Here is a 25,325-nt window from a genome sequence, read left to right as displayed (position 1 = left end):
GCCAGGGGAGTCAATACGCTCCGGGGATGAAGATTTGGTTCTTTAATCCCCGGAGGCGGAAGGGAAGGTGCCCAAAACTCACCTCCCCCTGGCAAGGCCCAGGAGTCGTCCTGTCGCAAATCTGTGACGTGGTCTTTAAGATCAAAATGGGGCCACGAGCCCTCCCTCGGATCGTCCACGCCGACCGGATAAGACCTTACACCGGCGAGCAGGCGCCCCCGTGGATCGCCTCGGCTTTAGATGCCGAGGCGGGACCCAGTACCTCTGAATAAGGGGGGCTTATTAGTGCCAGAGGACTGGGGGATTGAGGAGCGATAGGCCCGGTGGGAGAGGGTGGCATCCCTGCCACCTTTCCCATGTGGGGGGGCAAAGGAGCAATAGATTATGGGGTGTATGGCAGTGAAAACTAGCCCGGGTGGGTTAGGATATTGTGTGTAGGGATCTAGAGAAGATGACCTTAGGTAACGTTAAGGTTAGGTAGTGACTGATACCTGTAGTGGGGACGCAGGTAGATTAGTGTGGATGATAATGACGAGGGAGCGCAATAGTTTAAAGGGACGACTGGGAAGCGCAAGTTTCAGAAGGGAGTAGTTAGCTGAGATGATGCCGTGTTTGTGAGAATTGAACAGGTGTGATTGCACAGGTGTGCAACTGGACAGGTGTGTGGAGCAGGGTATGAGTAGTGAGTGTTGTGGATCAGCGCGAATGCGCTTGGGGAGAGAAGGGTGCAGGTGGCACCAGGTGTGAGAGCACAGGTGTGCAGGTACAGGTGTGTGGAGAGAGTTGGAGTGAGTGGTACGGAGTGGTGTGCATGGTGCGAAGGTGTGGATGGGGGAAGAGTGGACCCCTTTCACGAGTACCCGGGGCGGGTAGTGTAAGTGTTAGGTAGAGGGTGCAGGTAAATTGTGGTTGGATATTGGCATTTGTGGTGCGGTTGCAGAATGGTGTTGTGAATGGGTGCATTAGTGTTGTGGAAATGGCTGGGCGTGTAGCCTGTTAGTGTGTGTAGTTGGTTGAGCACTCCACCACTGTGAGGATGTCGGCCAGGTGAGGCCGCAGGTGGGCTCTGGGAGCCGGTAGTTGTGAGTGGGTGCCTGAGGATCCCGGGTGTGGATCGGGCAGCCCAGTGCCAGAGAGGGCACGGAGTGGGGAGAGAGCCAGAGGGCCTTCCCCAGGTAGTTAGGTTAGGGTGAGGAGCAGGTAAGCTCGGAGGCAACTGCAGTGGTGGAGGTGTGCAGGTGGGTAGACCCACTGGGAGAGGTACACGCCGCAGCCCAGAAATTGTGCGAGGGCACCGGGAGATGAATCGGGGGAGTGAGACCCCAAATTGAAAAGCACCACAGTTTGGCCAATGGGAATTGGTTTTTAGAACCCATAGTGTAAGAGGGCCAATGGTTTGGCCGGAGAAAGACCCCGGGTAGTGTAAAGTTGTTAAAGTCATTTAGGAAATAGTTAGGATTGATGAACCTGTCGCACCATACGCAGCCACTTACCTGTGGTGATGATGATGACTCCACACCTGTGTTTTCTTTGTTTTGTTGCAGGAGATGAATCGCTGTGTGGATTTGTGAGACGCATCACGACGTGGATGAGACATTGGGGTGATTCCATCTCTCCCTCCCTAGGAGGGACTGATGATGAATTGGTAATGGCAAATTATGATGTTGAGTTGAAAATGGCAAATTTTGATGAGAGTTGAAAATGGCAAATTTGATTGGTTAGGAGGGAGAGAAGACGAATTTGGTATATGGGAGGAACGGGGAAGACAGTAGGGATGTTTGTTGATTTGTAAAGTAGATGTTGATGGGTAGTGTTGTGTTGTGTGGATACAGTAAGGGGTAAGGGAGGGGCCATGTAGGTTACCTGGTGGGGGGGGGGGCGTACGATAGGAACGTACCTGTCTCACCTGGTTCCCATGTGCCCCCAGTGTGCATTACCTTATATTGCGTGCACTTTTGCGCCCTTACCACCTTACTCACTTGTCTGCTTCTTTTGTCTCCCACCTCCGAGGATCTGGCTTTGGGGTAGAGAGAGAGGAGAGAGAGGTGCTGGCTGCGCAGTTGTGGGCCTGCACTTTCGCTGTTTGCTGCCGGGATCGATACACCATATGGACCGCAATGTTTGTGGCCACCCACAATGGACCGCAGTTCGTTTGCGGCCAAGCACCACCCGGGGATGGACCTATGGGTCAACGTGGCACCTATGCCATAAAGGTGAACCACTGTTAACTAACACCAAGTGCACCACAAGAAGAGCAAGAGACACCTGCAGGGTTAGGGGTTGTCGAATTTATTTTTGTTCCAATGAACAATGGTGACTGCACCGATTGGTGGTGGGGTGGTGCTGTTGATGCTCGGGAAGGGTGCTCTGCACGTTATTAAAGGCCGTCGGCCACAGAGCACTCGTGGGTTGGTGTATCGATGCTGGCAAGCGCGCTCTCTCTATGCATAACATCTGCATGTGTTCCTCCAAAAACAGGTCCTGGATCGTAGTGTAAATAGCAGCATAGTCTTGTAAATAATGCTCCCTACCGGCTGTATGTTTAGTTTGAGAATTCTTTCCGGATTCGGTTATCCTGTGGGTGTGTTTCTGTGAGGAGAAGGGTGCAACGTCGCAGGGGGACATATTTACTCATTTGTGAATATCTGTAAAACTGTCGCACTCAGGGTAGAGTTAATAGTAGAGGGAACTACATTGCGTGCCACACTAAAGTAGGTAAAAATTTATCGGGTCGGGACGCCCCGAGGGTAGAGAAGGGTGCAATGTTGCGAATATGGAATTTGGCCTCCATATCCGCTTGTAAATATTCCCCTATTTTCTCCAATACTCCCCAACTTTCCCCAGTCCCCCATTCCCTAGTCCCATTGCATGTAAATAACAATCAGTAGAGCCGACCTTCCCCTTATTCCCCCATTAAATGTCGTGCCCAGGTCCACCGCACCACACGTAGCCAACTTTCGGACATCTTCCTAGTTATTCTTAATCTATGTCAGTTAAGGCCTCGTTTCCATTAATTATGACTCTTCGTTGCACCAGAATGTGATTATATGGCATCAGTAGTGAGTTTAGGACCTTTCCCATACCTCCTCCCATCTTCTTCCCCAAACAACAACAATAACAACAACTACAACAACAATTACAACAACAACAGAGGGGACAACGGCGCGCGCGGGGAGTGTGCGTCCTCCCTCCGGCTCGGTTAGCCGCCATTATCCATGCGCCCCACGGGGTTACCACGAAGGGGCTGGCTGTCAGCTCCTCGTCAAGGGCGGAGCCTGGTAAACCCCCCCCGCACCCAATAAGAAGGGCGGACCGATTCCATCTGGGCGGAGCTAACGAGCCGAGGGCGTGTCACTCCCCGCCGGATATACGCAGCCGCTTGCCGGACGTGACGTCAGATGCGCCCCCAGCTTGAGACGACAAGAAGCCACCTCGAGCGCTGAGAGACCTCCTGCATCTTTTGGGCCGCGCCATCCTGTCCCTGAGCACAAGGTGCACCTTGTGCTGGCCATCGAATACCCGCTTTCCTTGCCGTCAACCCCCGTGTGAGTCAGTTTTTGTCCTGTTTCTCTGTGGTCTGTCGGGAATAATATAAGGTTGTGTCTAAGTGCCTGTCTTCCTATGATGTACCTCTCGTCCCTGTAATCTGACCTTCCGCACGAATATAACCTCCTCCGGAGGTCTTGAGAACTGAACCCCTGGTGTCGTATTGTGTCATTATAACCCAGCCGGGTGTCTTCTCTTTCCTATTGAGCCAGCGTAGCGCGGCTTCGTCGACGTTCGAGTACGATCGGGTAATTTGTGCGGACACGACGGCCATTCCGCTCGGCCCACCTTAACATCAAAGTCGTGTCTGTAACAATATATATATATATTGTTGCGGATATGGGATTTGGCCTCCATCCATATCCGCTTGTAAATATTCCCCTATTTCCCCAATACTCCCCAACTATCCCCAATCCCCCATTCCCTAGTCCCATTGTCTGTAAACAACACTCTGTAGAACCGACCTTCCCCTTTTTCCCCCATTAAATGTCGTGCCCAGGTTCACCGCATCTCACGTAGACAACTATAGGACATCTTGCTAGTTATTCGTAGTCTATGTCAGTTAAGGACTCATTTCCATTAATTCTGACTCTTCGTTGCACCAGAATGTGATTGTATGGCACCAGTAGTGAGTTTAGGACCTCCCCATACCTCCTCCCATCTTCCTCATGAAACTACAACAACAACAACAACTACAACAACAGCGCGCGGGGAGTGTGCGTCCTCACTCCGGCTTGGTTAGCCGCCATTGCCCACGTGCTCCGACGGGGTTACCACGAAGGGGCTGACTGTCGGCCCCTCGTCAAGGGCGGAGCCCGGTAACCCCCCGCACCCAATAAGAAGCAACGGGCCGATTCCATCTGGGGCGGAGCTAACGAGCCGAGGGCGTGTCACTCCCCGCTGGATATACGCAGCGACTTACCGGACGTGACGTCAGATGCGCCCCCAGCTTGAAGAGAACCAGACGCCACCTCCAGCGCGACGATACCTCCCTGCATCTTTTGTACCGCGCTATCCTGTCCCTGAGCCAAGGTGCACCTTGTGCTGTCCAGCGACTACCTGCCCTTCCTTGCCATCAATCCCTGTGTGAGTCAGTCTTGTCCCGTTTATCTGTGGTCTGTCAGGAATAAGATAAGTGTGTCTAAGTGCCTACCTTCCTATGCTGTACCTCTTGTCCTTGTAATCTCAACGCTCTGCATACAAATATTATAACCTCCTCCGGAGGTCTTGAGAACTGTACCCCTGGTGTCGTGTCATTTAACCCAGCCGTTGTGTCCTTTCCTCAATTGATTTAGCATAGCGCGACTCGGCCAACGTTCGAGTATAATCGGGTAAACTGTGCAGACGCGGTCATACCAAACCGCTCGGTAAACTAACATCCAAAACCGCGTCTGTAACATTTGGTGTCGAGGAGTTGGATTCGGACCTGGGACTAAATTCGTTAGGCCCAAATTTTGGAACACCAATTGTACCATTAGGGTAACATTTGGTGTCGGGAAGTGGGATTCGATCCGGAGCGCGTTTCACGCGCTCGAAATTATAACGGCGAAATTTGATTGTGTTTTACAAAAAAAATAAAAACCCGAATTTTGAAAGTCGCGCTGTGGCAGACCAAGACGGCTGGGTTCCGGTAGAAGAGAGTGAGGCAGGGTCGATCCAGGACCAAAATGAGGGACATAAGGAGAGCGAAGCAGTGAGGGTAGCAGAGTCGCAAAATGGCGTCCTTGCGCACGAGGTTGCGGGCGCGCAAAATGGCGCCTCGCACATAGCTACGGCGGCCGCACCCGCTGCACAAGTGGGAGGAATGGCCCAAATGCAGGCCCTCATGGAGCAATTTATGGCGCAAATGCAGGCGTCCCTCAACCTGCAGAAGGACGATATGAGGGCTAATAGTCAGCAATTGGGGAATCGGATGGATGCTCAGAGTGAGCGATTGGAGGGCCAATTGGGGGTAATGGGAAACCAAATGGGGGTAATGAGGGACGAAGCGAGGGGTACCGGTGAGGGATTAGACAATAGATTAGGGGAAATACAGGAGGGGTTAATGGGGGTATAAAACAGAATGGCCGTTCAGGAGAATCAAATGGAAGGGATGAAAAAGGGGTTAGAGGGGTTAGAAAACAGTATGGAAGGCAAATTGAGGGACATGAGGGACCAAGCGGAAAGGGAAGTTAACCAAATGGGGCAGCAGATAGAGGGGGTCAGAATGGGGGTAGAAACCAAACTGGATGCTCACAGGGAGGAAATGGAGCAGATGAGGGTGGCATCTGGGCAGGAGATGCAAGTGATGGGAGAGGAGATCAGAAGAGGTGTGAGTGAGGAGGTGTGCGAGAAAGTCCGACTCTGGGGTGTGTGAGGAAAAAGTGCGTGCCAAGGAGTGAGGGTGCTGGCGAGAGTGAGTCGGTCGTAGCGCGTGTGCGAGGGAGCACATGGAAGCGCGGTGTGGTAAGTGTTACAGAGGGTGTGACGGGAGAGTGTGCGCAAGAGTGTGCGCGAGAAAGGTGTGTGACGGACAGGTGCATGGGGAAAGAGTGCGCTGTCAAAGGCAAGGAAGAATGCACGCCTGTGGTGAGTGTTACAGAGGGTGTAACGGGAGAGTGTGCGCGAGAAAGGTGTGTGCGAGAAAGGTGTGTAACGGACAGGTGCATGAGGAAAGAGTGCGCTGTCGGGAGTAAGGGTGAGTGCGTTGTCAAGAGTGGTGGTGAGAGTAGTGAGAGTGACAAGGAGCGTGAGTTGGTTGTGACAGGTGAGCGAGGATGTACACCTGGAATGGAAGAATGCACGCTGGAATTGGAAGTGAGGCACGTGGTTGGGTGTGCGGGTGAGAGCACACCTGTGATTGTCACAAAGGAGGTGACCGAGGAGGGGGCGCGAAGAGGTGTGTTGGTGAGGTGTGCGACCAACGAATGTGTGCCAAGGTGCTCGGTGGTCAGGTGTGTGACCAAGGCTGTGAGTGGAATGAGTGTACCTGGGTGTGTAAGAGAAGGTACGACGAGGAGCATGGAAACGGCTGGATGTGTGAGCAAGGAACGGGCTGCGGGGTGTAAGCATGCAGGTGAAGCATCGAAGGTAACCGGGTTAGAGGTTAGAGCGACTTTTAGCCGAATCGGGCCCTCGGTGCGTGCTGGGCCTCGCTTTGAACGGCCGCGTCCGGGCTCCACTAGGCGGAGCGGGCAGCCCGACCGGAAGGGTCGTCATGGCGACCACTTTTTGTTGAGGCATTCCGGCAGGTCGAGATCGGGCCATGGGATGGCTCCGTGCCGAGATGGTGCGTGGGATCTCGGCCCGGGTAAACCTCCTTCCCTGCACCGAATGCGGGACGTATCCAGCCGCTGGCACCAAACAACCCGCATTCATTGCTCGGCTTTACGAAGCCGAGCTTTGGACAGGAATTGGCGCACCGAGAGGCATTAGTGAGTAGACTGTGTGATGAGGTTAGTGTTTTAGACCCAAAATTAGAAAAAAACAAAATTTGATGATTGGCAAAGGATTGGCAGTAATGATTGGCAGATGATGGGTAGTGATTGGCAAATTTTTGATTTGTTGAAATTTGATGTGCAAAATTGGTAATGAGCGATGGGCCCGGTGGGTAAGGGTGGCATCCCTGCTACCCTTCCCATGGGTGGGGCAAATGCGCAATAGATTATGGGGTGTATGGCAGTGAAAACTAGCCCGGGTGGGTTAGGTTATATTGTTAGGGATCTAGAGATGACATTAGGTGACGTTAAGGTTAGTTAGTGACTGATACCTGTAGTGGGGACGCAGGTAGATTAGTGTGGATGATAATGACGAGGGAGCGCAATAGGTTAAAGGGACGACTGGGAAGCGCAAGTTTCAGAGGGGAGTAGTTAGATGAGATGATGCCGTGTGGTTGAGAATTGAACAGGTGTGATTGCACAGGTGTGCAACTGGACAGGTGTGTGGAGCAGTGTGTGAGTAGTGAGTGTTGTGGATCAGCGCGAATGCGCTTGGGGAGAGAAGGGTGCAGGTGGCACCAGGAGTGAGAGCACAGGTGTGCAAGTACAGGTGTGTGGAGAGAGTTGGAGTAAGTGGTACGGAGTGGTGTGCATGGTGCGAAGGTGTGAATGGGGGAAGAGTGGACCCCTTTCACGAGTACCCGGGACGGGTAGTGTAAGTGTTAGGTAGAGGGTATAGGTAAATTGTGGTTGGATATTGGCATTTGTGGTGCGGTTGCAGAATGGTATTGTGGATGGGTGCATTAGTGTTGTGGAAATGGCTGGGCGTGTAGCCTGTTAGTGTGTGTAGTTGGTTGGGCACTCCACCACTGTGAGGATGTCGGCCAGGTGAGGCCGTAGGTGGGCTCGGGGAGCCGTTAGTGTCAGTGGGGCCCGAGGATCCGGAGGACGGACCCGGGTAGCCCAGTGCCAGAGAGGGCACCGAGTGGGGAGAGCGCCAGAGGCCTTCCCCAGGTAGATAGGTTAGGGTGAGGAGCAGGTAAGCTCGGAGGCAACTGCAGTGGTGGAGGTGTGCAGGTGGGTAGACCTGCTGGGAGAGCTACACGTCGCGGCCCAGAAATTGTGCGAGGGCACCGGGAGATGAATCGGGGGAGTGAGACCCCAAATTGAAAAGCACCACAGTTTGGTCAATGGGAATTGGTTTTTAGAACCCATAGTGTAAGAGGGCCAATGGTTTGGCAGGAGAAAGACCCCGGGTAATGTAAAGTTGTTAAAGTCATTTAGGAAATAGTTAGGATTGATGAACCTGTCGCACCATACGCAGCCACTTACCTGTGGTGATGATGATGACTCCACACCTGTGTTCCTTTGTTCTGTGTTGCAGGAAATAAGAATTGCTGGTTGGATTTGTGAGACGCATCATGACGTGGATGAGACATTGGGGTGATTCCATCTCTCCCTCCTTAGGAGGGACTGATGATGAGTTGGTGATGGCAAATTTTGATGTTGAGTTGGAGATGGCAAATTGTGATGAGAGTTGGAAATGGCAAATTTGATTGGTTAGGAGGGAGAGAAGACGAATTTGGTTTATGGGAGGAACGGGGAAGACAGTAGGGACGTTTGTTGATTTGTAAAGTAGATGTTTATGGGTAGTGTTGTGTTTTGTGGATACAGTAAGGGGTAAGGGAGGGGCAATGTAGGTTACCTGGTGGGGGGGGGGGGGGCGTACGGTAGGAACGTACCTGTCTCACCTGGTTCCCATGTGCCCCTAGTGTGCATTACCTAATGTTGCGTGCACTTTTGCGCCCTTACCACCTTACTCACTTGTCTTCTTCTTTTGTCTCCCACCTCCGAGGATCTGGCTTTGGGGCAGAGAGAGAGGAGAGAGAGGTGCTGGCTCCGCAGTTGTGGGCCTGCACTTTCGCTGCTTGCTGCCGGGATCGATACACCATATGGACCGCAATTTTTGTGGCCGCCCACCATGGACCGCAGTTCTCTTGCGGGCAAGCACCACCCGTGGATGGACCTATTGGTCAACGTGGCACCTATGCCATACAGGTGAACCACTAATAGTTGGCCCCCTGATGGCCACAATTTAGAAATGGACGCGGTTGGCGCCTTTCTTTATTTTTAAAGAAGCCAGAAGGCCAAGTGCACCACATGAAGGCAAGACCAGCGGCAGAACATCGGCCGGCTGCGACACCACCGGTGACTATAAACACTTTATTGGTGCACCGGATGGTGCTGACTGTGTGATGGGGTGGTGCTTTTGGTGCTTGGAAGGGGTGCTCTGCACATTATTAAAGGCCGTAAGGCCACAGAGCACTCGTGGGTTGGTGTATCGATGCTGGCATGCGTGCTCTCTCTATGCATAACATCTGCATGTGTTCCTCCAAAAACAGGTCCTGGATCGTAGTGTAAATATCAGTGTAGTCTAGTGTAAATAATGCTCCCTACCGGCTGTATGTTTAGTTTGAGAATTCTTTCCGCGATTCGGTTATCCTGTGGGTGTGTTTCTGTGAGGAGAAGGGTGCAACGTCGCAGGGGGACATATTTACTCATTTGTGAACATCTGTAAAACTGTCGCACTCAGGGTAGAGTTAATAGTAGAGGGAACTACATCTGAGTGCCACACTAAAGTAGGTAAAAATTTATCGGGTCGGGACGCCCCGAGGTAGAGAAGGGTGCAATGTTGCGGATATGGGATTTGGCCTCCATCCATATCCGCTTGTAAATATTCCCCTATTTCCCCAATACTCCCCAACTATCCCCAATCCCCCATTCCCTAGTCCCATTGTCTGTAAACAACACTCTGTAGAACCGACCTTCCCCTTTTTCCCTCATTAAATGTCGTGCCCAGGTTCACCGCATCTCACGTAGACAACTATAGGACATCTTGCTAGTTATTCATAGTCTATGTCAGTTAAGGACTCGTTTCCATTAATTCTGACTCTTCGTTGCACCAGAATGTGATTGTATGGCACCAGTAGTGAGTTTAGGACCTCCCCATACCTCCTCCCATCTTCCTCATGAAACTACAACAACAACAACTACAACAACAGCGCGCGGGGAGTGTGCGTCCTCACTCCGGCTTGGTTAGCTGCCATTGCCCACGTGCTCCGACGGGGTTACCACGAAGGGGCTGACTGTCGGCCCCTCGTCAAGGGCGGAGCCCGGTAACCCCCCGCACCCAATAAGAAGCAACGGGCCGATTCCATCTGGGGCGGAGCTAACGAGCCGAGGGCGTGTCACTCCCCGCTGGATATACGCAGCGACTTACCGGACGTGACGTCAGATGCGCCCCCAGCTTGAAGAGAACCAGACGCCACCTCCAGCGCGACGATACCTCCCTGCATCTTTTGGACCGCGCTATCCTGTCCCTGAGCCAAGGTGCACCTTGTGCTGTCCAGCGACTACCTGCCCTTCCTTGCCATCAATCCCTGTGTGAGTCAGTCTTGTCCCGTTTATCTGTGGTCTGTCGGGAATAAGATAAGTGTGTCTCAGTGCCTACCTTCCTATGCTGTACCTCTTGTCCTTGTAATCTCAACGCTCTGCATACAAATATTATAACCTCCTCCGGAGGTCTTGAGAACTGTACCCCTGGTGTCGTGTCATTTAACCCAGCCGTTGTGTCCTTTCCTCAATTGATTTAGCGTAGCGCGACTCGGCCAACGTTCGAGTATAATCGGGTAAACTGTGCAGACGCGGTCATACCAAACCGCTCGGTAAACTAACATCCAAAACCGCGTCTGTAACAATATATATATTGTATGTATATATACATATATATATATATATATATATATATATATATATATATATATATATATATATATATATATATATATATATATATATATATATATATATATATATACACAAAGAATTAAGTTAAGCACCCCTACACAACGAATTAAGGTAAGCACCCCCTAATATATATTCTTTGTGTATATGTATACATTGGCATATATTCTAAGGTATGTGAGATCAAATAATGATTGGTATGACATTAGCAATTAGCCATTGATGAAATTGAGTGATCAAAGTGAAAAAATGTGATTGGTTGAGTCAGTGATCCGATCACGTGGGTCCTACACACGTTATTGACGCAAAGATCGCTAGAGGTCTTCTCAGAACAATGACTGTACGTTAGAAAACATAAACGTCATCCACACTGTCCGTGATGGACCTATAGCTCCATACTTAAATTGAGGTGAAAATATGCCTAAAATTCCCAAAAAATTTCACCTTAAATTATTCAGAATAAAATATTGAAAACGGCATGATTGTTATGTTTTTATGTGACCATAATATCACTTCTCCAGAAAATATAGCAATATCATGGGTATATTACACTGTTTTGACGACAACAAACTTGTAATGTGCGAGGTTGTAAAAAAACGGGGGGGGGTGCTTAACTTAATTCTTTGTGTATATATATATATAAAATCATCACCTCCCGTCTGGACTACTGCAATAGCCTCCTCTATGGTTCACCCTCATCAATCACCAATAAACTCCAATACATTCAGAACTCCGCTGCCCGTCTACTCACCCATTCCCGGACCCGTGACCACATCACCCCCGTCCTTTACAAGCTTCACTGGCTCCCCATCTCCCAGAGAATCCAGTACAAAATCCTCCTCTTGACCTACAAAGCTCTCCATAACCTGGCCCCATCCTACCTGGCTGACCTCCTCTCCAGACACACTCCTACCCGCAACCTCCGCTCTGCTGGTACCAACCTCCTGACCCCCCCCCTCCCCCCCCATCCGGACCAAATTTAGATCCTGGGGGGACAGGGCCTTCTCCATCGCTGCTCCCACCCTCTGGAACTCACTACCTCACACCATCAGAGACTCCTCCTCACTCACCACATTCAAAACATCACTCAAGACCCACCTGTTCAGCACTGCATTCAACATTCAACCCACAGCATTTAACCCCTGACTATCACTTCTCCTTCTCCCTCCTTTTGCTTTAAATATTTCCCTATTGATTCTTGTCTTTTTGCAATTGTTGTTTTCATGTTTTGTTATGCATTATGTTTTGCACTCTGTCAAAGCGCCTTTGGGCTTCATGAAAAGCGCTATACAAAATAAATGAATTATTATTATTATTTATATATATATATATCTGATCAAGGCACCTCCTAGCTTTAATGGTGAGCACCAGCCACGAATTATGTCTCACACGGTAAATACCGCATAACCCGCAAGGAACCAACAGCCTGTCTGCCACACAGACCATCGTTCCCACCGGTGCAAACCAAAACCAGGGGGTGCGGTGCGATCGGCGGGGATAATAATCAACGAACATAACAGCGTGACGAGCGCTGTCCCGATCTCCTGTGGACCGAAGTCCTAGACCAAAGCGTCACCTCCGACCCAAAGGGTCTTCTGGAGGCTTCAGCCCGGCCACTCTGTCAACAGACAGAGATTTATTCATTGGTCCCCTGTAGTGAAATCGTATCCGTACTGAACCCGGGTGGGGATGCTCGCTGCTCGCTGTCATTGTTGTCACCGCTAGGGGCGTGACTATAAGACCCGTTGCTGTGTCAGTGCTCCGAGACTTCTCCCTTGTGACATGTTACATCGGTAGCCTCGTTAATGGTACGCCTTTATAGAATATCTAGCTTGCTTGCATTGACTGATATGAATGGCTTTATGAGATGTCGCATCGTATGCTTATTGTGTATTTCTACTTACAGGAATGATGTGATGATCTAAATGCAATTAAACCAAACCGTTGGACTTAAGTTGTGCGGACCTGAATGGTTTTTCACAACACTTAATTGCATTTAAGATCTGTTGACATGGCTGGCAACAAGGCGCTGACGGTGTCCATTTTCAGCGCCGACCCACAAGCCACGGACGGAGGCTTGCAACTCAAGCACTGGCTCCGACAACTGGAGCATCTCTTTGATGAGCCTGAGACCGCTCCGACGCCTGCCGCGAAGCTGGCGATATTACACTCGAAAATCGACTACCGGGTCTACCACGCGATCGCTCAATGCACGACGTATGATCTTACCATCGCGGAGCTCAAGCGGCTTTACATAAAAGAAAAAAGCCCTGTGTATGCGTGTTATTTGCTGCAAACGCGACGGCAGCAGCCCAACGAGGCTATGGACCATTACGCCCAAGAGCTCCGGCAGCTTTTGCTGGACAGCGTCAGGGAGCCACGGACTCCCGAGCAGGCTAAGGATGATCGTCTTTTAGATGCCTTCATAGCAGGGGTCTCCTCCCAGGAACTACGACTCAAACTCTTGGAGAAGACCGACCTGACCTTCGCTACGGCGGTTGAGCAAGCGACAGCGTATACTGAAGCGCGGATGCAATCGAACGCCTATGATCGCACGCGCCTTCTGGCGGGTACCTCACTACACGCCCGGCCGGAGAGTGCTACTGACGAGGACGTGGATCCGCCTGCTGAACTCCGGGATGCTCCGGAGGATGACCCTGCCCTGACAGCTGCCGTCTCGACCAGCAGACCCAAGGCCTTGCGCGGGGCCGCATGTTTTTTTTGTGGAGGGCCTCGTCATGCCCGAGTCGTGTGTCCGGCACGTGACGCTATTTGCCATTTGTGCTCGCTAAAGGGACATTACGCGAAAGTGTGCAAGAAAACGGCACGCGGCTCGCGGCCCTTCGACTCGCGCAGCCGCGGATGCGCGGGCGCAGCAACCTTGAACGGGCTCATAGCAGAGCCCACGAGCCCAGCGCCTTACCCGACTTCGAAGGGGAGGGCCCCTCTCTGCGGCCCGCTGGGCGCTCAGACGGCCTTGACTGGCGCCACCGGACAGCCACCATCGTCTCCTTCTCCATCGGGGACAAAGGCCGTGTCCTTGGCCAAACCTCAGGCCACGCAAGGGGCTTTGACACTTTGCCAAGCCCCTCGTACTCCTCGAGTCGTCCACGAGCTAACGGCGGCCCCCGCCACGTCAAAAGAGTTAAAGCAGCTTTCGAATACTACGGAAGCCTTTTGTCAAAGCGACCAAAAATGTAAAAAGGCGATTTCGAATACTACGGAAGCCTTTTGTCAAAGCGACCAAAAATGTCAAAAGGCGATTTCGGATACTACGGAAGCCTTTATCTGCCAGGAGTGTCAAAAGGCGATGACAAATACTACGGAGGCCTTTTCTCGTCGGATTTTGACTCGCGAAACACCGGAATGCTGGGGAAAGCCCTCTGATGACGATAATGGATTCCCCATGGTCAACGCAGACTCCGGCCACGATCGCAAAACTGCTGCTGGTGTAGGATCCACCCGCGAGGCTGGTCCGACCCATTCGGGGGGCTCAGTCCCGCTCCCAGCTGCCTCGTCTGGCCTAGCTCAAGCCCTTATTCCCCTTATGGTTGAGGGCCATTGTGTTCAGGCCTTGGTGGATACCGGATCTACGGATAGTTTTATCGACCAGCGACTTGTGCTCAGGCATGGACGGCGGATCGGGCGGTCTACGAGACGGATCTTCATGGCTTCCCAGGGACTTCGGCTCAGCACAAAAGGGGAATGCCGATTGAAACTCGTGCTAAAGGGACGGGTTTTCCCTGATGTACACCTTATGGTTTTACCCGCATTATGTGCTGATATTCTGCTAGGACACGATTTTCTTAAGCTGCATGGACGTCTGGTAATGGAGTTCGGTGGGCCTGACACTCTTGTTGTGGGGGCGGACGACGCGCTAACGGTGTGCGCCCTAGCGCAAATGGACGTCCGGCCGCTTTCGCTGTTCCCCAATCTAACCTCCGACTGTACCCCTGTCGCGGTAAAATCGCGACGCTACTCTCACGCGGACATGCAATTCATTGCGGACGAAACGGCTCAGCTCTTGAAAGACGGCATCATAGAACCTAGTAGGTCGCCTTGGCGCGCCCAGGTCTTAGTGGTGCGCAGCGAGGCCCATCGCAAACGCATGGTAATCGACTATTCCCAAACGATTAACCGCTTTACACAGCTGGATGCCTACCCCCTTCCGGGGATGGACGCGCTAGTGCAACAGGTGTCCCAGTATTCGGTCTATAGTACTCTCGATCTCCGTAGTGCGTACCACCAGATCCCTATCTCTAGGGCGGATCGTATCTATACCGCTTTCGAGTCGGGGCAGCGGTTGTACCAATTTACACGATTGCCTTTTGGGGTAACGAACGGGGTCGCTTGTTTCCAGAGGGCCATGGATGACCTCGTTGCGCGGGAGCACTTAACCGATGTTTTCGTCTACCTCGATAACCTTACGGTTTGTGGATATGACCAAGAGCACCATGATGCTAATCTGAAGCGCTTCCTTGAGGTCGCGCAACGGTATCACTTAACTATGAACGAGGATAAGTGCCAATACTCCCTACGCACCATAGATCTTCTGGGGTACACCGTGACCCATGGCTCTGTCTCTCCGGATAAGGAGCGTCTGCGACCTTTGCTCGACATGGCCCCTCCCTGCGATCGGGCGTCCCTGAAACGCGCCCTTGGGCTGTTCGCCCATTACTCCAAATGGGTGCAAAATTTCTCCGCGAAACTTCGCCCCCTTGTGGCCTGCGACACTTTTCCCCTGAGTTCGGCCGCATTGACGGCCTTTGAAGGTCTTAAGACCGACATCGCCCGAGCCGCCGTAGCGACCATCGACGAGAGCGGCTCGTTCGTCCTCGAAAGTGACGCCTCGGATCTGGCCATCGCGGCGACCCTCTCCCAAGGGGGACGTCCCGTGGCTTTCTTTTCACGGACTCTTACCTCCGCTGAGCGGAGGCACTCGTCCGTTGAAAAGGAAGCGTATGCGATCGTCGAGTCTATTCGGCGATGGCGCCCGTACCTACTCGGGCGGAGCTTCCAAATCATCACGGACCAGCAAAGCGTTGCGTTCATGTACGACACCTTACACGCCCAGCGCATTAAGAACGAGAAAATCACTCGCTGGCGTATCGAACTCGCCGACTTCTGTTACACCATCAAATATCGCCCAGGGAAGGATAACCAGGCCGCCGATGCCTTATCACGCCCGACTACATGTGCTGGTATCACCTCGTTGGAGGGCCTACGGGTGCTGCATGCCACTGCGGGCCATCCCGGCGTAACGCGTTTCGCTCATTTCGTGCGGAGTGGGAATCTCCCTTACTCGATTGACGATATCCGCCGTATCTGTCGCGACTGCGCTATCTGCGCGGAAATCAAACCGCGTTTCTATAACCCCCCTATGGGGACTCTGGTGAAGGCTACACGCCCGTGGGAACGCTTGGCGATGGATTTCAAGGGCCCTTTGCCGGTGTCGAGCGGCTCTCGCTATCTGCTCACTATCGTTGATGAGTACTCACGATTCCCCTTTGCTTATATGTGCGCGGACATGACTGCTGCCACGGTGATGCGATGCTTACAGAACTTGTTCTCAATGTTCGGTTACCCGGCCTATGTCCATACCGACCGGGGTGCAGTCTTCTTGTCTCAGGAGGTGCGCGGCTATCTGCTTCAAAACAACATTGCGTCTAGTTACACCACGCCGTACAGACCCCAGGCTAATGGGCAGATCGAACGCTTCAACGGGATTATCTGGAGGGCCGTCATGCTCCATCTCCGGACCCACGGCCGGGGCCTCGATAAATGGGCTTGGTCGCTACCTGCGGCGTTGAACTCAATCCGGGCACTCCTGAGTACGGCAACTAACCAAACTCCCCACGAGCGACTTTTCCACCACCCCAGGAGCTCGGGGTGTATACGGTCTTTGCCCAGTTGGCTCGCTGGGCCCGGGCCGGCCTACCTTAAACGGGCGGTTCGCGCGAGCAAGTACGACCCCCTTGTGGACAAAGTGCAGATTCTCCAGGCTAATCCTGAGCATGCTCGTGTGATGACGTCTGATGGTCGTGAGACTACTGTCTCCGTTCGTCATCTTGCCCCTTGCGGGGTCGACGACCTTAGTAGGGAATCGGACGAACCGGTCGAACCCATCTATGAGACTATGGCCTCTCCCGACGCTCCCATCGCCGACAGTCCACCGACCCTCCCCCCGTCGAGACTGCCCGGGTCCGACGACTTGGCGTTACCCCCTTCGTCACCCGACCCTGTTGACGCCTCTGACACCGGGGATACAGGGTTACGAGATGCCGTACCCGGGGAATTTCGAACGCGTGCTGGCAGAGAAATTCGCCGCCCGGCCCGATACGGTTGGGCCGACTGATACTCCGCACCCTATTCATGCTGACGCTCACTCGCTTTTAGCCACGCGGCCGTATAATTCTGACGGGGGGGGGTGAATGTAGTGAAATCGTATCCGTACTGAACCCGGGTGGGGATGCTCGCTGCTCGCTGTCATTGTTGTCACCGCTAGGGGCGTGACTATAAGACCCGTTGCTGTGTCAGTGCTCCGAGACTTCTCCCTTGTGACATGTTACATCGGTAGCCTCGTTAATGGTACGCCTTTATAGAATATCTAGCTTGCTTGCATTGACTGATATGAATGGCTTTATGAGATGTCGCATCGTATGCTTATTGTGTATTTCTACTTACAGGAATGATGTGATGATCTAAATGCAATTAAACCAAACCGTTGGACTTAAGTTGTGCGGACCTGAATGGTTTTTGGCTAAACATCAAGCAGAGCCGCCAATCCAGATTTCGGGCTTATTAACCCTCGTCAGGACGGCATACTGCAAAAAATCTAACCAATGAGGACCAAAATGCCGTCCTGACGAGGGTTAATAAGCCCGAAATCTGGATTGGCGGCTCTGCTTGATGTTTAGCCAATGGGGACCAATGAATAAATCTCTGTCTGTTGACAGAGTGGCCGGGCTGAAGCCTCCAGAAGACCCTTTGGGTCGGAGGTGACGCTTTGGTCTAGGACTTCGGTCCACAGGAGATCGGGACAGCGCTCGTCACGCTGTTATGTTCGTTGATTATATATATATATATATATATATATATATATATATATATATATATATATATATATATATATATATATATATATATATATATATATATATATATATATATATATATATGTATGTATGTATGTATGTATGTATGTATGTATGTATGTATATACTGTATATATATATATACAGTATATACATACATACATACATATGTATGTATATACTGTATAAACTTGACTTACGAGTTGAATTCGTTCTGTGACCGAGCTCGTAACTCAATTTGCTCGTTTCTCAAATTAAATTTCCCCATTAAAATGAATTGAAATGCTATTAATCCGTTCCAGCCCCCCAAAAACCACACCAAATTTTTTTGTCACGTGTTTTTAAATAAGAAAAATGTACTTTATAAATAACAAATAATGTATAAACAAGCACGACCTCGTCGTGCTTGTTTGAATCTTGCAGTCAATCTTGCAAAGTTTAATCTTTAAAAGTTTAATCTTGTTTAATCTTGCAGTCTTTGCAAGTTTAATTGCTTGTTTAATCTTTGCAAGTTTAATCTTGTTTAATCTTGCAGTCTTTGCAAGTTTAATTGCTTGTTTAATCTTTGCAAGTTTAATCTTGTTTAATCTTGCAGTCTTTGCAAGTTTAATTGCTTGTTTAATCTTTGCAAGTTTAATCTTGCAAAGTGGCTTAATCTTGCAGTCACCACTCGCATTCGCGCACAGTGCAAGGGTTAACCTATCCTTCATGGGTTTGTGGCCTGGCATGCTCTTCTCCTCTGCCGTTATATATGTCCTCCTCGGCATCTTTTTCCAGAAGAGCCCTGTCTCGTCACAGTTGAAGATTTGCTGGGAGATGTGTCCTTCGGCTTCTATCAGTTCGGCAAAAGTTATAATAAAATCTTCAGCTGCCTTCACATCCGAGCTTGCTGCCTCACCATGCCTGACGACGGAGTGAATGCCGGTCCTCTTCTTAAAATTATCAAACCATCCCCGACTGCCTTTGAATGACTCTTCCGATGCCTCGTCCGTTGATGTTCCCGCCGTCTGCTGCACCAAATCCCCGTAAATGTCTCGTGCCTTCTCACAGATGATGCTCTCGGTCACGGTATCTCCTGCGAGCTGCTTCTCCGTCAACCACACAAACAACAACTTCTCCATCTCTTCATGGACAGAGGTCCGGAGCTTTGAAATAATCTTAACGCCCTTGGCTGGCGTTATAGCCTTTATCAACTCCTTCTGCTTCAAAATCGTACATATCGTAGAAGTACTACGATCGTACTGCCTCGCCAAGTCGACAACACGCACACCTCGCTCATGTTTTTCGACGATTACGTGTTTTATATCCAAGCACATCATCCTTTTGTCCTTGTTTTATATCATCCTTGTTTTGTATCCAAGCGAAAACAAAGCAACAGCGATACGGCAGAGATGCTTGCACGGCAAGATAACCACGTGAACTGAACGCTCGCGGGCCACCTAGTGGCGGGTGGCGTAAGCTCGCTCGCTCGTAACTCAGATCTCGGCTCGCATCACAAAGCAAAAAATCGACCGAGCGACGGCTCGTATCTTGGAAAACTCGTAGGTTGGTGCACTCGTAAGTCAAGGTTTCACTATATATATATATATATAAATATATATATATATATATATATATATATATATATATATATATATATATATATATATATATATATATATATAGACAAAAGTTTGAGTGAGGGAACTTATTTGAGAGAATTGTTAAGAAAGTAGATAGGAGTCTTTGCCACATGGTTCTTTCTGAAAGAGAGTGAGAGTGTGAGATTTGTCAGGATTGAAAGACATATTCCAAGTGTTTGACCAGCTCATGATTTTGTGAAGGTCTGAAGAGAGGGAAGAAGCTACTGCCTGTTTCTGTGAAAGATGAGGGATGTCATGGCAGAGAGTGGAGTTGTCAGCATATCGATAAAGAGGATTTTCTGGAGAGTCAAAGAGATTATTGATAAAGGCCTTGGGGTCTTCAGCCTTGACGGGAAAGGAGATGAAAGGATTCTGTCAAGAGCTACATGTTGTAAGCCAGTAACGCAAGAGTGGAGTTAGCCTTGGATGCCATCGGCATTTATTAGTATACGACAATTTTTATTGCCTTTCAGACGACTTAAGTTCCACGATAAACGTACAGGGAATTTGAACACGTTATGGTGAGACTCCACTGCAAATATCTGCTCAAGTACAAAGCTATCAACAGTCCAATAAAATTGTATCTAATGTATTTCATTGAGAACAAGTTAATTCCAAATGTACCTTTTATTATGTTAAATAGGACACCTGCCACATTCGAGATAAAGGAGACAGATATAAGTTTTAACAAATCCTTACCGCGTTCATGAGGTGGAAAATCACGGCCAAGTGAGATCCGTTCTCCATAGGATCTCTTTTCCACATGTATCCCGCCATCACCTAATGTATATGAATGAGTGGGGAGAAAGTGGGAATGTCAGGCAGTGGGGAGGGCAACATATATATTTTAGCAACACGCTTTTCAACACGTTCTAGTTTTTAGTAACACGCGATATTTCCTTCAGTTTAAGCTCTTTGAAAATTGCTTTATTTTCATACCGCGACATGCGCCCTTCCCCTTTTTACACAAAACGCGATATATCCGCTCAGCCAATCAGCGCCCTCCATATTTCCAAGATGGCAGCCTCCATGATCGCTGGGTTGAAAGACTGATCGGATCGCACCCAAACTGCCGAAAATGAATACTTTTGATGGTTTAGAAGAGCAGGTGGTTCTTTCAGCAAAGAGCCACGGAAGCGAGGTAGGTGTGTAGCATATCATCAGCGTGAAGCACGCAAGAAAATTCGATATTCTGGTGGGGGGAAAGTGCCTCAAATAGGATGCCAGCAACCTCGATTAACAACGCACAGCTCTGTCATGCCGATTGCCTGACAGATGCTGACCTTGCCATGAACCAGACGAAATTTTATGGTGAACCAAACAAAGTTGCTCAGGATCAGTTTATTCTGAATCGTCTTGTTGTGAATGATCCAAAGCGGAGATGGCGTCGTGCTGGAAATCAGGCTGCAGGGGATGGCAAAACTCGAACTGTGACTGTGCAGTCCAACCTGCTGACTGCAAACCTTCCAAAGAAGATCAAAGTATGCAAGGCCACCTTTATCAAAGTTATTGGTAAGTTTACGCAGAATACACGGTTAGGATATTGCAGCAGGAAGTAAAAATTTACAGTAGCGTCAGTGGACCAGTGCTCGACACCCACCGTTCCAAGTCGAATATTACAGCTATTTGTCAATAAATTATTTTCGTCTGAGTCCCAACTTTTTGCTTCCGAGTTTCATCTAAGTTCCGAGTTTAATACAATGCTCACCGAGAACAGAACTAATTTTGTAATCTTTCAATGATGTATCCACGTATAGCGCATTACCCAAACATAACCGGTGGATATATCGCTAATTACACTTTTTGTTCAAGAGAGTGAAAAACCATGATTTTGTGTCAACACATTTATAATATGATTACATTCAATAAAACATTTTGAGGTTATAATTTTGGTATTTTCCTCTCCGTCTATTCTTTATAAAAAACGTAAGTTTTCTCAAAACCGGGGATCTCGCGAGATCTTGGTGACGACGTCACGGATTTTCGAAGCTCCACACGGTCTCCACGTTTTCAAAGTTGTCATTGTTCACAATTGTATTTTGTCGAAACTGCATTTATCTTTCGGTGTGTGAACCTAAAGTGTGCCCCTTGGAAGTTTATCAGTGTTTATCTTTCATAAATTAATCGTTTCTGTTTGCCGCATGTGAGGCCTTGCAGCCTCAGGCTTCCCCCGTCGAAGTTTGTTCCTTCCTTCACTGTTTTTGCTAGGTTTTTTGATTTTCCCTTCTCCCCCAAACTTCACCGAACATCTACTCTTTGTCTAACGTTGTAACCGGCCACCTCCCCCCCCCCCCCCCAAAAAGAACAAACAAAAAAAACTTTTATTTCACTTTCTCCTCGTAGGCTTTTGTCCCATCGTGCGCCTCTGTCCATGTGCGCTGTCCCGCCCCGCCCCCATTATCCCCTTGCCTTCTACCTTTTGCCCTGTTCAAGTGACTCGTGGTTGTCCATCAAGGCCCTCTCCCCATTGGTATTTTTGTGAATATAAGACTGTTCTTCACGGTTCTGTTTAAATATGTTTAAACTTTCCCCTTCAGTGTTTTATTCAGTGGTTTATTACAACACGCTGTTTTTCTTCCTATTTAAAAGGCTCCTTTCAATTTCCTCTTCAACTCATTCCATTTCAAAAAAAATATTCAATCTTGGTCATCCAAGATTGAATCTTGGTTCCCCCCTCTGGGCTGGAATATTGAAAAATATTCAATATAATTCTTTCTCAATGCATGCTCTAAATTCTTATTCATTCCACCCCTACTCCATCGTTCTTAAACGGTTCGCTAACTTGAAAATCACAACAAACCCAATTTGTTATAAATGTTCATCTTTCATTAATCATCCACTTTCTAAACTCCCCCCTTGCCCCTCCCCTCCAAATCTCCCCCCTTGCAACTCCCTCAAAATCTCCCCCTTGCCCCTCCCCTCCGAAACTCCCCCCTTGCCCCTCCCCTCCTAAACTCCCCACTTGCCCCTCCCCTCCAAATCTCCCCCCTTGCCCCTCCCCTCCTAAACTCCCCCCTTGCCCCTCCCCTCCTAAACTCCCCCCTTGCCCCTCCCCTCCTAAACTCCCCCCTTGCCCTTCCCCTCCAAAACTCCCCCCTTGCCCCTCTCATTCAAAACTCCCCCCCCAACCCCTCCCCTTCAAATCTCCTGCCTCTGACATCAATTCTTCCTGGGAATTCTTCCAAAGCAAACTGCTCTCTCTCATGCACAGATTTATCCCATCTCGTCTTCAGTGGTCTTACCCTTCCTCCCGTCCATGGTACATTGAATCTTGTGGTGAGGCAGTTGTCCTGAAACAACTTGCCTTTGCCTCTTGGAAGGCAAATCCAACTGAAAGCAATCTCAGTTCCTTCCACCAAGCTCGGAACAAGTGTGTGTCTACCCTCAGGAGTGCCAGGAAGCACGATCTCTCCACACTCAAGATTGAACTCTCAAACCTGTCTCCTTCCTCCAAATCCTGGTGGCGTCTGGTCAAATCAGTTTCTGGTCTTTGTTCCCCCTCCATCCCCTCCCTTACCTCAAATGGCTACACAGTAGACACCCACCGCACGTGACAAAGCCGAATGCCTCAACTCTGTGTTTGCCTCAAAATCTTGTGTCCCAAACCCATCTCTGTGTGTTCCCACCTTTCCCAGTCGAACACAACTGCTCCTGGACTCTGTGTCCTTCTCTCCTGACAAGGTGTGGAAGTTTTTGTCAAACCTCGACTCTGATTCTGCAACTGGACCAGACGGCATCAGCCCACGGGTCCTAAAATCCTGCTCTGCCGCTCTATCTCACCCTCTCTCTGTTCTCTTCACCCTCTCTTTTGCTCAATGTCATCTGCCAACAGCTTGGAAATCAGCAAACATTACCGCTTTACACAAAGAGGTGCAAAAACAGATCCTTGCAACGACAGACCAATCAGCCTGCTTCCAATTATTAGCAAAGTCATGGAATCCATCATTGCTTCGGATATCAAATCCTTCCTCTTCTCCAATGGCTTGATCTCTGATCATCAATTTGGATTCAGACCAGGTCATTCTACTCTGGACATGTTGCTTCTGCTGTCTCAACAATGGATGGAGGTCCTCAATGCCAAACAGGAAATCAGAGCTGTCTCACTTGACATATCACATGCCTTCGATACAGTCTGGCACCCAGCTCTGCTCACCAAACTCTCCTCTGATGGTATCCATGGAAATCTCCACTCATGGCTTGCAGACTTCCTCTCTGGTCGGAGGCAACGTGTGGCCCTGAATGGATTTCTTTCATCTCCCCTTCCTGTTCTGGCTGGAGTTCCCAACAACTCTCCGAAAGGACCGACTGGAAAACCCTCCCATCTACTTTCTCAACAATCCTCTCCAAGAAGTTCTGTCGCTGAAGCTTTTGGGTCTCATCATCAGCCATGATCTTTCTTGGGAAAACCACATTTCCAAGCTGGCCTCCAAAGCCAGTCGCCGACTGGGCATCCTCCGCCGTGCGAAGTCCTTCCTTGGCACACCTGAGCTCCTCACCACATACAAGGCTTTCATCCGTAGCTCAATGGAATACTGTTCCCCCCTCTGGGCTGGTGCTCCTGCCTCACACCTAGCTCGGCTTCACGCTGTTGAAACCAAAGCTTTCAGAATCATTGGAATCTCCTGGGATGAAGTTAACTCCGAGGGCCTTTCACTCACTCACCGCAGGCAGGTTAGGTTAGTGGTCTTTCTGTCTTCGATCGACTCCTCTCCGGCCTTGCTACCCCAGCTCTCTGTGCACTGCCCCCCCAATATTCCTTCAGGTCGCACAAGATCCACCTGCAACCCTCTTATGGTTAAACTGCTCCCCCACTATATGTATATGTATAGGCACAGGTATAGGTTAAACTGCTCCCCCACAATATGTATATCCCCAACTCCCCCACTCCCTTCAATCCCACTCCCACAACAATATATATATATACAACAATATATATATACAACAATATATATAGACAACAATATATATATACAATATATATATACAACAATATACATATTCAACAATATATATATATATACAACAATATATATATACAACAATATATATATATACAACTTCACAATCGGGTATATACGGGTTGTTGCGTTCTGTATTAGTGGAAAACAACTGCTGCACGTCTACAAAAGTTATTGCTGCTTCCTCTAGAGATGGTGCGTCAACTTGACAATGCTGTTTGTCATGGAGTGGTGGCTTTACGAAATTCTGGCATGAAACAGCGTGCTAGTGCTCGGCAGTATGGCATCACTCAAGGTCAGGTGTCAAAGATCCTGAAACGAAATGCTCAAAGGGGTGTCCCTACTCAAATACCGAGGCCAGGACGTCCACGCAGAACCACAAGGAGGGATGATCGCCAGCTGCAGCGGTTAGTCCGCAATGGCCGTACCAAGTCAGCTAATCCGCTTAGGGCTGAGTGGCAGCAACTGACAAATGTGCCTGTATCCAGATGGCTAGTCAACCAACGACTGGTTCAAGCAGGCTATCGTCCTAGGCGTCCCCTGAGAAGGCCACGCCTGACCAGACAACACAGCCAGCGCCAATTGCAGTGGGCCAGAGAGCACCGTCAATGGCAGCCAGGACACTGGAATCATGTGACCTTCAGTGACGAGTCTATATTTCTGGTCTATCGTCAAGATGGCCGCGTCCAAGTGCGCAGACAAGTGCATGAAGCCCACAACGAAGATTGTATAGTGCCAAGAGTCCAAGCTGGAGGTGGTGGGGTGACCGTTTGGGCTGCTTTTCATGCAGGCGGCAAAACTGACCTGGTTGTTCTGAATGGAAACCTGAACCAGTTCAAGTACAGGGCCATTCTGGAAGAAACATTGCTTCCATTTGCTCGTGCA

The 25,325-nt window shown here is 49.8% G+C and overlaps 1 protein-coding gene across 5 annotated transcripts in view; it reads right to left on the bottom strand.

Moving 5' to 3' along the window:
• YLPM1 (YLP motif containing 1) overlaps positions 1-25,325 on the bottom strand; it is a 201,536-nt gene that overhangs the window by 79,635 nt on the left and 96,576 nt on the right. For 4 of the 5 annotated variants that reach the window (XR_013623920.1, XR_013623921.1, XM_078781005.1 and 1 more), the window contains exon 7: positions 20,182-20,262. The exons of the other annotated variant lie outside the window; for it this stretch is intronic. Coding sequence is in view for 2 of the 4 variants with exons in the window: in XM_078781005.1 (XP_078637131.1) it covers positions 20,182-20,262 (81 nt within the window). In the remaining 2 variants the exon portion in view is untranslated. The remainder of the gene's footprint in view (positions 1-20,181; positions 20,263-25,325) is intronic. 5 annotated transcript variants of the gene reach the window in all.

Source organism: Myxine glutinosa, chromosome 6 (genome assembly GCF_964187855.1).
Source record: "Myxine glutinosa chromosome 6, kmMyxGlut1.1, whole genome shotgun sequence".
Classification (NCBI taxonomy): domain Eukaryota; kingdom Metazoa; phylum Chordata; class Myxini; order Myxiniformes; family Myxinidae; genus Myxine; species Myxine glutinosa.
This window is presented reverse-complemented; position numbering and strand designations above follow the sequence as displayed.